At 49.9% G+C, this 16,791-nt stretch overlaps 1 protein-coding gene across 3 annotated transcripts in view; it reads right to left on the bottom strand.

Annotated features, from left to right (window-relative positions):
- Positions 1 to 16,791, bottom strand: part of LOC126579591 (pituitary homeobox homolog Ptx1) — a 41,503-nt gene that overhangs the window by 1,871 nt on the left and 22,841 nt on the right. For all 3 annotated transcript variants that reach the window (XM_050243028.1, XM_050243027.1, XM_050243029.1), the window contains 2 exons: positions 11,165 to 11,305; positions 10,240 to 10,532 (listed from right to left, as the gene is read on the bottom strand). In XM_050243028.1, coding sequence (XP_050098985.1) covers positions 10,240 to 10,532; positions 11,165 to 11,305 — 434 coding nt within the window. The remainder of the gene's footprint in view (positions 1 to 10,239; positions 10,533 to 11,164; positions 11,306 to 16,791) is intronic.

Here is a 16,791-nt window from a genome sequence, read left to right as displayed (position 1 = left end):
ACAGGTTCTCACGGGCTGCGCGCGAGTGCATGATCTGGGTGAGAACTGCATCCCCCGGGGAAGGTGGTTCAGGCGATCTTCAGTTAGCCGGAGGCAAGTAGGAGCTCTCGAGGCGTCTTGGTTACATGTATGCAGGCAATAAAAACACTGCAACACAGTTAAAACGCCATATATTTTTCATTTTTGTTTGGATTTTCTCAAGGTCTCAAGCACATAATTCATTCAAAAAGTAGCATACCGTAGAAAAAACTAAACTGATTCTGAAAGTTTATGAATCGTAGCGACATGACGAGTCATCTTAAATATACAAATAGATATTCGTTAGAAAGATTATAAGTTTATCTAGACATTCCGGGAGAGTTTTTGTTGATATTCCAATTTTTCGATTTTTGGCAGATTTCTGAAGTTGAAAAAGTGATCACAATGATCAAACCGGGTTCGTCGCTTAAATCTTAAGGGTCAAGTCTTTTGATTAGCACCAAAAACAATTCCCATCGTAGCTATGTGATGGGTCATCAGAAAAGTGCAAATCGATACTCGTTAGAAAGATTATAAGTTTATCTAGGTAGCCCCGTTGAGTTTTTGTTGAATTTCCAATTTGTCGATTTTTGGCAGATTTAAGAAGTTGAAAAAGTGATGCTTTTTGCCATTTTGCCTAAGAACACGATTTTTAAAGATTTGTTAAAAAAAAGTATCAACAATTTTTATGAAGTCTCGACGGGGCCACCTGGCAAAGAGTGTACAGATTATATGTTAAAAGTTTCAAATCGATCTGTCGAGTAGTTTTTACGGTATTGGATGGGCACCGACTTTGAAAACGTGGCTCCTTGTATGAAAGGTGAATTTTAAAAAATCGCTAACTCGGTCAGTTTTGCTTCGATTGATCCAAAATGTTTACACAATCTTCTTGAAAGGATCAGCATTCAGGGAAAAATGTTAAAAATATGTGTCACTTAAAAAATTTAATACCGAAGTCCCCCCTCAATAAATGCCAAACAAAAATGAAAAATATACGGCGTTTTATCTGTGTTGCAGTTTCTTTTTTTTTGCCTCACCCTGTAGATAGTAATGCTGTACTAGCATGAGTGCTTATTAACTAGCGCACTAAAGCCCTGGCTGGCAGGTTGTGAAGAGGGTAGCAGCAGCAGCAGCATTCCAGGGGAGGCAGAGCAGAGTTTAACATTTTAGTATCCCGGCGATTCGAGTGAGCACTTCAACACACCAAAGTGCATCCCCTCGGTACTGCCATTTTTGACCCTTACGTGGCTGGGTTGCCCGGTTGCTGGGCAGCTCCCGGGGACCTCCAGGAGCTCCAGCATTCCAAATGGCATTTTCAAGGACCACGGTATGGCCACTGGGATCGATCGTTACTAGGGGGTGCCCGCGGCCCCTGGTATGTACTAATCATTTCAAGTGTCTCTAAGAGGCTTGGTACTTAGGGGGGGTGTTTGGAGTTTTCCCCCACTCATCCAGCAGATAGTTTTGGGAACGCTGTTCCCACTCCAAATAAAAAACGGGGCCTGAGGGGGTTTTACGGATTGCTATGAATGGGAACAAGGGACAAAAATTGACAAGCTACTGCAGCATGTGTTTAGCTAGAGCTAGAAATCAGCGTGGCGATGAACACGACAGCAGTCAGACAGAAGTCAACTTTGCTGTCAGCCCAACCATACAACTGGTATCTGGTCTGGTCCGGTATTTGGCCACCCCTGCTGCCGCTACCTACTGTCTCACCACCGAAGATAACTCTTGAAGATAACTCTCGAAGAAGTAAAAGAAGAAGAAAAACAAGAAACAAAACACTCAAGAAAGGCGTTTTGCTTGATCCGACTGCTACTGCTGTTCCGCTGTTGTCGTCACCCTAAACCGGCGACACACTCGCGGTACGACGGAACGATGGAAATGCAAACAGAAGGCATTTATTATCTCTCTTTCACCGCTCTCAGGGGCCACCAAGGTTCCGAGCCACCCCGAGTACACACGCGGCGTAAACCACGGCACCCGCAGCCATCGCACGCAAACGCACGTCAACGCGTTCCCCAAAACCCGAAACGAACCAACCCGCACGCACATGAGCAGCTCACCTGCGCAGGGGGGGGGGGGGGGGTGACATTGGGTGGCGGTGGTGATAATTTGGGGTAGCTCGGGAAAGGGGAGCCCGAAAAATTCCAGTAGCATACACAAACAGCGTTTCAAAACGAGCGTTAATCTCGTTGAACAAATCAAAGCAAACACACCGCGGTCAGCAGTCAGGCGAGAGTAACGCGAATGTGGTTGGAGGAGGGGCGGGGGGGGGGGGGGGAGGGAGCCGAGGAGTAACGGTGGTGGCCACCCCGGGGGCTACCCGTGTAAATCAATTTCCATTGTACGGGCGCGCGTCCAGCAGCAGCAGCAGCAGCAGCGAGAACGGCGAGGATCCAGCGCGCCCGCGTGCTCCCTGCCTTGTCAAAAAAGCGCCGCGTTTGACGCTTGATAAGCTATCGCACGTGTAAACATTAATAAGTGTGAGAGGTTTCCGACGATAACATAACATAAAAAAATGGGTGTGCGGTAAAGCGGGGTGCGTCACCGAGATACCGAGCGCCACGGAACGCTCGATGATGATATCGACGGAGAGTCGCCCGGTGACCCCGAACGGCCGTTCGTTTGTTGGTCTCGTGAGCCGCGTTCGACGCAGCGTGACACAAGGAGAACATCTTTCCACTCTCTCACTTTTCCTGTTCGCTTCTTCCTCTTTGATGCTCCCATTGTATCGGTTTGGGTTGATCGGAATCGGAACAGTCTCCCGCCTGAGAGAGAGAGAGAGAGAGAGAGAGAGAGAGAGAGAAAAAACGGGACCGGCACAAAGCCAACGTGTGACAATTTGATTGAATTTTTAACCGAACCGGCACAAACGGACGGAGTACAGATGCACAAAATGGGGAATCTGCACAGCAATCAGTCACTGGCAATAAGCGCTGCTCGCTTCCACAAGGGTGAAGGTAACCGACATAGAATTCCGGTGATACCGAAAATAAACACTCAAAAATGTTCGATTATTCTACTCGGATCGTTATGCTAGTTGAGCCATTTTGTCATTTTGTCTGAACACTGTAACTAGGTCAACATTAGCTTCGGCTTGACGTATCTCAAACTTTCGTTTCGTCGCCCGGGAATGTAATGAACACCGTGTGTTTCGCACGTCCATTTGCTTTATTGGTCCGTAAAGCTGATTGCAGCGCCTCGATCAACCACCACAGGATTCCGAGCGGTTTGCGTCCGGTGCTATTGGCACGCAGTATTTTGCACCCATTGCTTTCGCTGGCTGCTCCAGCGTTGCAGAAAAAAGGACAGACCAAACCCATTGCGCAGTGCATTGTGCGCATTGTCCAGGTAATCCCAGATTGGGACTTATATTTACGTGCCACCGTGTTTCGCTCGCTCGCTCGCTCGCCAAAAAAGGGTTCGAAGCTCGTATACAATACCATCACCAGCGTTTTAATACCATTGCCAATAAAAAATGGTTTACCAATATGAGCACACACACAGTAAATCCTCGACATCGTTCACTGGTCGACCGCACACATCCACAGGCAAGCAGAAAAGGAAGAGTTGCTCGGTCGTACCAGATCGTTCCGGACAATGCAACCCCGGCAAGCAGCAGCAGCAGCCTCATCGATAAATTAAATATGACCACCGGTGGTACCGGTGGCCATTAGCAGCGTTGTGGCCGGCGGCTCTTTGCAGTGTGCATCCTGCAGCGAGCACCACAACAATACTACAAACAGCACTGCAAACACCATCACCATTACCGAATGTTTTCCGCACTCTAATCGCGGCCGCACCTTTCTCTCTGGGCCAGGACCAGGGAGCAAGGTCGGAATGTCGATGCGAAGATTTACGATGTGTGTGTGGTGTTTTGCAGAACCAGAATCAGAACCAGAATCCAGACTCGGTGCACGGGAGCTCGGTTCTTACGTCGGTCGGTCGCTAGAGACGTCCCTAGACCAACAGTACGTCTGCTGCTGCCGGTGGCAATGGCGGTCAGGCCAAGCCAGGCCAGGGCAAGCCAGGCCAGGTGGCGCATTTATAGTGGGTCCGACGATTTACTACGGTGATAAACAGGTCATCTCGCATCGGTTCCTGGGGACTTCCTTCCGAAGAAGAAGAGAGAGAGAGAGAGAGAGAGAGAGAGTGGGAGAGAGCCGACCACCAAAGTCTTCGGTAGGCTAGGCGCGAGCACAGAGAGAGAGAGAGAGAGAGAAAGAGAGAGAGGATCAGCGATTAACCCGTTCGCTTGTCCGCACGTTTGCACGTGTGCCTGCCAAACCGGACCACCCGGGCCCGGGTGATAGATGTTCCCGCCGTGATCAACTACGGAACACGGAAGGAGAAGAAGTTTGAATCTGCAATCAAACGGGCCTGCAACGGCTCTCGATGGTAGATTTACGACGCCAGCGACCGGCGTCGGCGACGGGTAATCCAGAATTGGCTGGCGAAATTGCGAAATGATCAATTCAAACGGGTTTACCGGGTATGGGTACGATTATTACGGCCGAAGACCGACCGGTCCCCGAATTCTTGTCGCCAGTGTCCCCGAGTTGTAATTCAACAGGGCCAGGCACAGGGGCAGACGGCCGCGTTGTCATCACCCCGGGGGCGCATGAACAAGAGGGTGTACAAAGCTTCCGGCAAACGTGTACACGTTACGGGCTTTTGTTGTTTGTAGCCCGAGGCGAACTGTTGGCGAATTGTGGAGCGCGGTTTGGAATGTGCGCTCTAGCGGCGCAACTGTAACATGCCCGTTAAGCGTGCAGTGCAGCAGCAGAATAGAGTTCAGAATCCATCTCCCGGGCGGGGGAAGTGAATGATGAAGTGGAAAAGATATCGCGGGGAAGTGCGCCACTACCAACGAGACCAACTGCGACAGAGTGTTGTCTGGTCAACGGGCGAGCTGTGTACGGTGCGTGGAGCATATAAGGTAGCATGGTATTTCATGTACATGTAGGTATGTTGTGGAGATAACAATAACAATAACAGAGAGAGAGAGAGAGAGACTAAAGAGTCTAGCATCGGGAGTGCGATGCAGGGTCAATTTGGATGCTTTCCCGGCACCAACCCAGCACACCACAGCTCCACAACCGAGCAGGAGACGAGCGTAGGGCCATGGCCTAACGGTAGTGCCTAACGGTTCACCCGGCTCTTCCGGTAAGCTACCTAGATTTATTGTCTTAATCATGTGAGGATTAACCTTATGCCGTTGAAAGGACTACGCATGTATATTTTAGCATTATGTTACGTTTATTTATACCAGCGCCAAGGTACCAGCGACCCGTACGCGTGTGCGCATCGGGGATCGTGTTCGTTGTGCGGAAGACGACACGACACGCCGCTACTGCTGCTGCTGCTGCTGCCAACAAACGACAACACGAGCAGGTCAGGCCCGCTGGCGAAGCTGTGCGACAAGACATACCGAGCCGGCGCTTGGTTGGGGGCGGGTGAGCTCCTCAAATTCCCATAAACCGAAGTGGGCTCCGCGCCGGCTGCACTGTACCGTTCCCCGGATCCACTCGGAATCCTCGGTCGAACCCTGAGGAGGTGTCTCGACGTACGTGTGCCCGATTTTCCTGCTCGGTGTCTCCGGGGACAGTTTGGGGGGCTATTTGCGTTTGCTCCCCTAATGATAATTGTCCCGCCACGCGCCGAGACAGCAGCAGGGAAGATATCTCTTTTAAATGGTTGCATCTCGAGCAGTAGGGATACTCGCCTCACCTTTCCAGATGTGAACCTAGGACCTAATCTCCCCGCTCTCCCGAGGTGTTCGTGCTAATTCGATGCGTCGAAACTTTGGGAATTTTGGGTTTGTTTTTGGTCGGTTTTTTGATGGTGAGGCCCGACTGACTCACTGACTGACGGACGTCACAATCAATTCAATTTGCATCGTTTGTAGCATGATTTGAAGACAACACGGGACGGGACGGTAACAAACACAGTGCATAACAGTGCACGATCGTGCACAAGCGACGTAGCCGAGCCGAGCTGTGGAGTCGCCTTGCGCCTCTAGAAGGCGGGCCCAGCTGGGACCCTTTTGTGAAGCGGCATTTATTTATGGTCCTCTAATTAACTCCCCCTGACCCCCTAAAAGCTCTTCCTCACTCTCTCTCTCTCTCTCTGTCTCTCGTGTTGCCAACCTTGTTGTCATACCATTGTGCCCCCCCCCCCCCCCCCCCCCCTGGGGGAAAACTGTAAAGCAATAGCACAAACGCGACGGTAACGGCCGATAAATCGTTCAAAAAGATGAGAACAAATCCTTCAGGAGGATGCCCAGGACCTGGAGCCTGGATACCTCTGCCGCCGGGAGGACAGCCGAACGGGGAAAGGCGAACGTTTGTCATTCTCCAGCCAGTTCCAGCCGACGAGAAGAGCCGAGGAGTGAAGTGTGCACCTGAGAAATGTTGTAATTAAAGTGACTACTAACAAACCCCCCCCCCCCCCCCCCCGGACCTCCGGTCGATGATGAAGATTACGAGTGAAACACCTGTGTGCGGTCGAAGATGTTGGTAACAATCGGTAACAATCGGCCCAAGGAATGGCTCGTTCTGAAGCTGAAGCAGTACTGTTGGAGCAGTGGTGGTGGTGGTGGTGGTGGTGGTGGTGGTGGTGGTGTAGCAAACAAACACGCCCACACACCTACTCGACACAATTGAGACTCTGACGCCTCGCAGGACGCTGAGTAGCCAAGAACTGAACCGAGAGGAGGAGTCGAGTTGGCTGCCTACTGCGATCGATCCGTAGAGAGAGCCCGGGACCTGGGACCTGCGACCTGGGACCCGGGAAGCACAATAACTCATGTGTTCCAGGTGCACCCAGTGGAAAAGTAATTAAAATCAGGGTTCATCCCGGTCGTACACGCTCCGGGCGCCAGCTAGAATCGTTTGCGTCCGACGTCCGACGGAATCGTCCGAAATCTCGGCTACTTAGCCGAATAATGGTTTTCCCCTCCCCCCGGACGGACGGCACGGAACTAGCAATCGCTCGCTGAGGCTCCACCACCTTCGCCCCCGAAAACCCATTATTATTAAATGCGTCAAGTGTCGGAGACGGGCGGGACACACCGGTCTCCTTTGGGCACACACCAGGGTGGGCTGGATTTCGGGTGTGGTGGTGGAGCTGTGATTGTGGGCTCCCTGCTTTTAGGACAGTTTGGTGGGTTGGCGGGGGCATTGAGGAGTGCTAAAGAGCGAGAGAGAATATGCTGCTGCTTGACAGTAACAACCGCACCACAACAACAACAACAACAACAACAACAACAACAGGAAATGAGGAAAATGATTTATTCGTAGTCCTTGCAGCGCTCTGCTCTGCGTCGCAGTGCGAGGTCAACGACTTCGGGACTGTCGGTGGTTTTTGGGTGCCCGGGTGGAGGGAAACCAGGATGCCCGCGTGGTGTCCTGTGGAGGGCGCCTGGCAGCAACAACAACAAAAAATAAGGCCTAGCAACACCTTTAAGCGACCCCGGGGGCGCAATGATTGTGTTTGTTGGGGAATGTGGAATGCCACGAAAGTAAGATGAATGGGTACTCTGTTTGGTCGTGGGAAACGAGTTTTTTAATTCTCGTATTTTTTGTAGATTGTCAGTACTTTGATTGACCATCATGCCAAGTCTTACGTCAAAATAATGATTAGTATTTGAGATATTATTTATTGTTTTGTGAGGTACTAAAAGCGAATTCTTCGGTTTTAACATATTTCGAAATTTATTGAGCATAGAATTTGCATAAAATATGGTGTACGGATAGGTAAAGAATGATGCAGAAAGCTTTGGTGACTACGGCAAGTTTAATAAAAATGTTTATGAGTGGTAAAAAGATTCCCAGAAAAGGTCAGGAATTCTTCTTCTGCTCTTTTACTTTTTCAATTGTATGGCATATTAAACTACAACTTTTGAAGCATATTTAGTTCTAGTTTGGGAAAGATTTATTAAAAACTTCATCCACGGCATCACATTCATGAAGGTGGGTCTGCGAAAAGGTACTTTTTCCGGTGCCCATCGTCGCTGCGTGATGCGTCATCAGAAAAATGCACATCGATATTCTTTTGAAAGATTATAAGTTTATCCAGGTAGCCTCGTTGAGTTTTGTTTGAATTTCCCATTTTTCGATTTTTGCCAGATTTTTGAAATTGATGAAAAGTGATCACAATTCATCAAACCGGGTTCGTCGCTTAAATCTTAAGGGTCAAGTCTTTTGATTCGCATCAAAAACAGTTCCCATCGTAGCTACGTGATGGGTCATCAGAAAAATGCAAATCGATACTCGTTTGAAAGATTATAAGTTTATCTAGGTAGCCCCGGAGAGTTTTTGTTGAATTTCGTATTTTTCCATTTTTGGCAGATTTTTAAAGTTGAAAAAGTGATGCTTTTTGTCATTTTGAGATTTTTAAAGATTTGTTTAAAAAAAAGTATCAACAATTTTCATGAAGTTTTGACGGGGTTTCCTAGCAAAAAGTGTACAGATTATGTATTAAAAATTCAAAATTGATCGGTGAAGTAGTTTTTACAATACGATGGGCACCGACTTTGAAAACGTTGGTTTTTTGGGAAACGCACTGCTAAGTAGCGACCGGCAGGAAGCCTTGTATGAAACGCGGATTTTCGTAACACAGTAGTACTACTTGCACTCCGAGAAAGACAAAAAAATAACACAACGGTGAAGAAAACAAACAATCGTCTGCTGGCGACACGGCTGAGAGTTTCGTGGAAAGTGTTCAAGTCCAAAACAATTACTCTCTCCTCATGGTACTGGGAATGCGGTCCCTCCCAGGCACCGCAAGGCTTATAGCGCATACAACGCATGCAGAAGAGGAATAAGAAGACTTGGCCAGGCCAGAGGTGTTCCGTTAGTGGACCAGCTAAGCGCCTGTCGTCGTCGTCGTCGTCGTCAGACGAATACTGCACAGTAGGTGACTTCATTAAAAAGTATTTCCTTTGTGCTCCCCCTCCCAGCTACCCTCACCCTCGCCTGACTGGGTGGGCTGTTACACAATAATACTCACATCAGGCTCCAACTATTTCCGAAATACAAACACGCACACACCCACATGCACACGCAACACGCAGGGTAGGGAATGGGGGGCCCCCGGTTTGCGAAAAGTCAAACGACACACCCGAAGGAAGGGCAATATACGACGACCACCCGCGTGGTTCGCGCTAGGGGGAAAAAAGGGCAAAAACCGGCCGGGATCTGGTCGGTTTCCTTCCCGTTCTTTTCCTTTCCGATACCCTAAGCCACCACCCCCCTTTTCAGGATGCTGGCTCTCTGTTGCTGTTGTTGGTTGGTCTTTTGCGTGCTTCTCTCGCTTTTGTAAGGCGGAGCGGGGTGGCCGGGTGAGTTTTTGGGATCCTTTGCGCAAGCATAAGTAAGCCCACCCCGATAGCATTATTATATCCCTGCCCACCCCCTCCCTCCCTCCCCTCTTTCCCTTGTTTCTTCCACGAGGAAGAAACAAGCAATGATTTGAAATGTCGTTTGGTTTCGGGTTTTCGACGACGACAGGGAGTTGAATAGGTGGCTGTGTGTGTGTGTGTGGCAGTCCAGCGGGCAAAGGGCAGGGCATTCGACGTTTCCGGCCCTTTCCCTTCCATTCCCGGTTTTTGTCTTCCTAATCAACAGCGGGACAGCGGGACAGCGGGACAGCGGGAGTTGGTTGGTGCTGAACTGCTGTCGCATAAAATTACAATTTTATCACCATTAACCCGGCCCACCCACCCCTCCCCCCTTCATCCCTTTCCGGTGCCGGTGAAATGCTGATTTTGCTTACAAAGCGACTGCAGCCTCAGCCGAAAAGCCGCCTCGGTTACCCTCCTGCCAGTGTAAGGTGGATCGTGAGGACAGACCACGGAAAGGGGAACGCAGGGTGGAGGTGTTACAGAGAAAGGCATCTGTTTTCTCTGCCCTTTCCCGTCCCGACGTGCGGGGTTTTATAATGGTAATAATAATAAAACTATTACACCGAAATCGTTTATCACACATACACACGCGCACACATGCACACGGTAAGGGGTGTTCTTTGGTTTGGTTGGTCTGTGAGACTGACGTCACAGAGAGAGAGAGAGAGAGTGAGAGAGAGAGAGAGAGAGACAGCCGGATGACAGTGCGCGGGAACGGCGCTTGACAGGTTCAGCTGGAGTAAAGGACCCGTTTCGCCCCCGGAAGAACCAGGTTGGTTGGTTCGTTTTGGTTTAGGAAAGTAGTAGCTCACCCGCACGCGCGCCTCCGTCAGGTTCGTCCACATGGCGATCTCTTCCCGGGTCGACATGTCCGGGTAGCGATTCCGGCTGAACGTTTGCTCCAGCTCGTGCAGCTGCTGCGAGGTGAAGTGGGTCCGTTGGCGGCGCTGCCGCTTGTTCTTCTTGTCGTTCTTCGTACCATCGGTACCGTCCTGCTGGATCGTGGTACCACCGGGCGCACCCGGGCCCCCGCTGCCGTCCTCGTGCGCCAGCACGCTGCTCAGGCTTTCCGTCTTCACCGACGCCTCGCTGATGCTGCGGGATACTGCCAAAAAACGGGAAACGGGAAACGGGAAACAACAAATCAATTATAACTTTGTCAATCAGGCAACCGCCACCACCACCACCACCACCACCACCACCATCACCCGTCGCCGTAGTTGGAAATCGAAAATGCAAATGCGGGTCCCAGTGCGGCTTTATCTCGACCGTCGCTCTCCGTCGGTGTATGTGTCAGTGATACCCCTCCCCCCCCCCCCCCCCCCCTTCCCCCCTTTTTGTGAGTGCGGTGCAAATTTCAATCCCCCTTATCGGGGAAAGGGGAGCTGGGGAGGTTGGTGGCCGCGGACAAACATATGCCGCGGTATCGGGGCGGGTAATCGCCGACACCAAAAGGAAAAGCCGATCGATGATAAATCGAAGGTGCGCAAAAGGTTGTGGTGTCCGGCAGGTGTAGGGGAGGTCGGCGGGGACGTGGGACAGAAGCAAGTCGTCCGGTCAGTCACCGTTATCGAATTGTTCCGTGGGAGAGTTTTTTTATTCGGTGGAGTGTTGGGACTCGCCCTCCGGTTATCTCCGGTCGCCGGCCAGTTGGGGTGCTCGGGTGCATTGCGCAACCGAGGGGGTGGGGGGCTCGGGGAACTGTCACTGTGACTGTCCCTACCGGCTAGTACTCACCATCGTTCTTCCGATCCCGTGAGCTTCGGTTGCGCGCGGACGTTGCGGACGTCTGGAAGCCCAGCTGCGAGTGGTCCATACTGCTGACGGCCGTCATTGCACCGTGGCTGTTATCACGAAAGTCGCCCGTCTCGGCCCACACTAGACGTGGAAATGAGAGGAAAATGGAAAACGGGAATCAGATGAAAAAGAAAGAGAGAGAGAGAGAGAGAGAGAGAGAGAGAGAGAGAGAGAGAGATGGAAACGTGTGAGATGTAGATGAGATGAGAAGGATCTAGAATGTCATGGAGCATTTAGTTGAAAGTCCCGGGAAACCAAAGCTACTCAAGTATGGCAAATGGTAGAGCGCACAATTTGAGTAGCCGTTTTTGGTCCGAAATAAATCTTAGACCGTTTCTACACACAGCCAAAATTTGGCGGCTAAAGTCAAAAAAAGAGAACTTCATTTTTCCAACATTTTGGAAAAAATAATGGCAGATGGAGACTAATTTACATCTACGGTACGGCCTACACTGGAGCGCAGCATTATGTGTCTGCCGATCAGCTTAAAGCATATTACATTTTTAAAAAAGCTGTTTGCAGGTGTGTTAAAGTTATTTCGCGATGATTCTGTAGTTTTTCTGAAGTTCTTCTTTTCAAGCGTCCCTACACACACCATTATTTTTTTTATATGGAGCTTTTGACTTTTGCCGACAATTTTGACTTTAGCCGCCAAATTTTGGCTGTGTGTAGAAACTGTCTTATAAATAAAATGATAAATAAATACACCGTATCCAATATATTCTCATACAAATTCAATCATTTATATTTTCGTAACGGGTGGACCAATTTCTATCATCAGAGTGTTTTTTTAAAGAGCAACTTATACTAATTAATTAAAAAATATTTTTCAGAACTACCCCCCTCCCAACCTTTTTTACGAGCTTCAATCGCTTCGCTAAAGTCTAACGCACGTGGCACGGACGACTTTCATAGATATTTCCTCCCATTTTTCTTTAGGATCGTTGCTTCAAACTGAATAAAATGAGACAATTTTCTGTTCGTTTAGGTTCAATAATTGTACGAACAAACGATAAAGTCCAATGGGTTCAGATCTGGTGAACTGGGAGGCCATTCATTCTTCTTTAAAAATCTTGCTAAATTGTCCGTGTCGGCAAATACCCCCCCCAAACGATCACACTAGTCGCATTTTAAAAACCTGGGGCTGTTGTTTTGGTTATCTGTTACATCCTTAATGTTTCTGGACCACAATCGACAACACACACAACTTTGCTCTAGAACAAATAGCTTTTCACCAGAGAACACAAGTCGCGCCCAGCGTGCCGCGATACGAGAAGCGTTGCTGTTTCATATTTTCTTTTAGTTCGTTAGCCTCCGAAATTCCGTGAACTTTCAATTTTTCATAAGCATTACATTCTAGCTCCTATTTAAAAGTTATACGTCTTTCTATTCTGTAGCAATTTTTCGTATCGAACGTTGAGGATAACGATACGGGGATACGTTCCCGAATGCTCTTGATTACTTTTGCAGTACTAGCCGACCGCTTTCGCCCCGTTTTTTTTTGTAATTTAAAGAGGAAGTCTCAAAATATCTTCTCATGGTTCGATATACAAAATCACGGTTGGTTCAAAGGTTTCAAAAATAGGGCTTGGACGCTCCCTATTCATCTTTTTTTTTTATAACACAGACACGTAATTGTTTCATGGTTATTAAAATTAGACCCCCACCATAAAAGAGAGCAATTCAACTGCCAAAATGTTAAATAAACATTATTATTTCAGAAAACAATGTTGATATCTGAACTAGGTGCTGTGAACATAATAACATCGTCCAGCAAAAAAGAATAAAATTATGAGAATAAATTGGACACGGTGTAAATGCTCCCGGAGAAATGCTGCTTCAATTGTTGCACCTAGCAGGATGTCCTGCTTGTACGTATGGGGCGACCAATCGCTCTCTGGCCAATTGGATATGGCTCTGGATCTGCCCAATTATGCTCCATAATTATGCTGTCGATGAAGGAGTCTCCGTTGCAGTCGCCTCAATGCGTTTGTCGGAAAGAGGATGTGAAATAAGTGCAAAAGTGAACGAGAGGGGTACACCGTGCTCGATACCACACGTCACACGTCATCACATTGTTGGCGTGCGGTCCCCGCGCGGTCCCCGCGCGGTCCCTCCAGTTTTCCAGTCGACCCTTTCACTGCCCTTCTTCGCGCCGCGCTGCTATGTCGCGCCGAGAGGTCCAAAAGGTTCACACTCAGGTGCGCTGTCACAAAAACCGGTGCGTGTGCGCCAAACCGCACAAAATCGCGCGCGATCCGCGAGTAGGCGCGAGCAGACAAGAGGAGTAGGGGGAGGAACCGCGGGCACCCACTCAACCGAAAATGAGCTATTCCCGGCCGGTCGGCCACACATACAAACAAACCGGTCGCGTCAAAACCGCAGCGGAATCCGGAGGTCAGCAGTAACAAGAATGTCCCAGCATCCCGCGCGGCCAGCATCGGAAAAAGGGGTGTTAAAGCATCAAAATAATTTATTGATAGTTTTATGGGGTTTCAGGCCATATAAATTATGGGTCCCGGAATAAGGGGTGGTGGGAGGGTGGCGGGGGTAGACTGGCTGCTGCTGCTCTGACAACAGTAGCGCACCGATCCCCGAAAACGGTTTTCCCCGGGAATCGAAACACACACACACACACACACACACCATTCATGGGTTCATGTTAACACCCTGTTGTGTGTACACGCCCCCTGCCACTTCCCTCCCTGCCGTACAGAAGTGAGAATACAGGGATTCTTATGTTTTTGCATCCGTTTTTTTTACTCCTTCTTTTAGTCTCTCTCTCTCTCTCTCTCTCTCTTTATCTCCTTCTCTCTCTGTTCATATCGTATATGCCCTGGTCTTCTGTTGTTGCTGTCGCTTCGATTGCTGCAGCTCCTGAGCTCCCTTGGAACTGTTTTCGCGTACAATGAAAACAAAAAAAAAACCCTCTCCCCCCCAACAAAACGTCAAAAATGCATCCCGCACCCCGCCGCCGTCCCGGGCGGGTATTGCCAGTAACCACACAAGCGTCCAGCGAGTCTGCTGTGGGTGCAAAAGTTGAACGGTCGCAGCAAAGGAGCTACATAAATTGCTTGTACCCGAGGGCGTTTTGTGTTCAATTTTGCCGTTCCATTCGTCCGGGACGCCAATGGGTGGCCAATAAAAACGCGATGTGAGCGCGCGCGAGATTTTTGTTTTTATTGTAGTGCTGCTGGTGGCATCGTTTCGTCCATTGGAAACCCCTTTTTTTTAGCAGCAGCAGCAGCAGCTAAAGAGTGTAGAGCGTTGTGAGTGACTTCTCGAGGATCTGGCATCGCGGTTGTGTCCTGTCACCTGCACCTGCGTGGCCTGGGCTTCTCGAATTGCACCACCGCGTCACCGTGATTGAGTTATGGATTTGGCCCGTTTGTGCCGCACCGCACGGGGTTTTCATAGGAAAAAGGCTAGACTGTAAGCTGAACCCGAACAAAAAAAAAAAAAGAAAAAAAAAGGACAACCCGCGACCCTGACCCACGGCCCAAACCTTCTCCAGGGAAACTGACGAACCTATACGTGGCGTAACTGTGGCGGGAATTGTGGCTCACATTACGGATACGCACAATTGGGTTTGCATAGAGAGAACGGTTGTAGCAGCAGCAGCAGCAGCAGCAGCAGCCATTGGAAAGCGTAAACCGACACTGCGCGCTTCGGTGCTTCGGTGAGAACTCCTCCTTGGAGCGAGCGGGCGACCAAACTTGGCTTTGGAAACAGGGAAACAGGGCCCTGGCACCAAATTAGCCGTGTGACTAATGAGTCATTAGGGCTGGCGCAGGCCCCGCAGGTTCTGTTCGGTGGATGGAGACAGATGCGATGCATCAAAACGCGAACGCTAACGTCACTGTTGCCGTGGCCCAGGCCTCCCCAGATCGTCGTCGTCGGCCTTCTCTCGGTGCATCGCGCTAATCCCTGTCGTTCTCGCTTTCTCTCTCTCGCTCGTTCGCTCGCTCGCTGTAAACTGCTGGCTGTCCGGGTTTACGCGCCGTTGCTAGATGACTTCCTGGGGATTAGCCCCCCCCCCCCCCCCCCAAAACGTCCCTCAACTGCAGCGTGCCAGGGCACGTGGTCTCCTGCTCATTTTCTTCTACTACTACATGTTCTTCTTCTTCTTCTTCTTCTGCTTCCTTTTTTTCTCGTAAACTTCTACCTCATCTGCGTCCCCTTTCCGTCGCTTGGTTGGGCCACTCTCTTCCGCTTCTTCCCTTTTTCACAAGATCAGGAAATGTTGGATTAAGACCAGGATAAGGATGCCACATTCGAGATTCGTTGCGCCGAGCCGGGGGTTGTAAAAATAAATGCCACATCACACAGCACGGCCTCCTCGTGAGGGGGCCCATTGCGATCGACCGGGTAAACTACTATCGTCCGGGTATCGGAGCCATGTAGAATGAGGGCAAAGAGGAGGAGGAGAAGGAGGAATCGGTCAACTGCTGTTGCTGCTGCTGCTGCCGCTGCCATTCGCTTTTATTTTCCTCCATTTTCTGTCGCGCGCTCTGGCCGAGATTTCGGCTGCTCGGGTGTTTGCCTATTTTCTTTTTATTGTTCCTGGCTTTGTGCGGTCACCGTCACCTGGTTTACGACCCTCGTTGGACCCGCCGGTATACAGGCCATATATCTCGGCGTACGGCACGGTATCCGCCGGTAACTCGGAAGCCACCGGCACACGCCGCGGGATCTGGAAACAAATGAATCGACAGCCAAGGAGGAAGCCAAAGAGAGAGAGAGAGAGAGAGAGAGAGAGAGAGAGAGAGAGAGAGAGAGAGAGAGAGGGAGGGAAGGTGGCTGACTGTCTCCTAGCGGACACGGTTCGTGCTCGTGGATTAGTGAAGTAGTTGATCAAACATCGCGACGACTGTCGCAAGCCCCTGTCAGGCCCATGCCAAGCGGATGACAGGCGGCAAAGGGCCTTGGGTTAGTAACACCATCCAGCGTTCGCGATGTAGTGTGACAACAGCACACGGGGCGCACTATCTAGCAACAATTTCACCTGGCACACCGCGCTGTGCCCGACTACCCGCCTCAATTGCCATTTTTACAACCCCGATGCATCGCTTCACGTGGCTCGAGAGCTGGCAATTGAAAAACAACGCGTGGGTGTGCGCGGATTGGCGGTGAGGTGAAATTGCACTCAATTTATGGCGGCTCTTCACACACGGTCTAGGTCGATTGCAGGCTTGTTGCTAGTTGCATGTGGTTGCCGTGGTACACCGTATGCAATTTCAAGCGGGCAGTTGCCACTTCTTCGCTTGGAGATGGAGAGATTTGGGGCGAGGTGATTGTGGGTGATGGGGACAGTCCGGTGTAATAAAGCCAGTTCAGGCGCCTCGCTGGTGCCGAGTGGTACCGCTATCCTTGTCGGTGTAGTCCGAACGATTAGAGAAATAGAAGAACCAGAAAGGAAAACGGCAAAAAATACAGCCATGTGTACCATAAAAAGAAAATGAGAATGTTTTCATTGCTCTGTTTTGATTTTGTTTTTCTAACACCAGTATGGCATTATGTGGTAAATTATGGGGCAAATGATGCGTAAAACATACTCGTGTAAAAGT

The sequence above is a fragment of the Anopheles aquasalis genome, chromosome Y (assembly GCF_943734665.1).
Source record: "Anopheles aquasalis chromosome Y, idAnoAquaMG_Q_19, whole genome shotgun sequence".
Taxonomy (NCBI): domain Eukaryota; kingdom Metazoa; phylum Arthropoda; class Insecta; order Diptera; family Culicidae; genus Anopheles; species Anopheles aquasalis.
The sequence above is the reverse complement of the archived record's forward strand: the minus strand, read 5'-3'. Positions and strand labels throughout refer to the sequence as shown.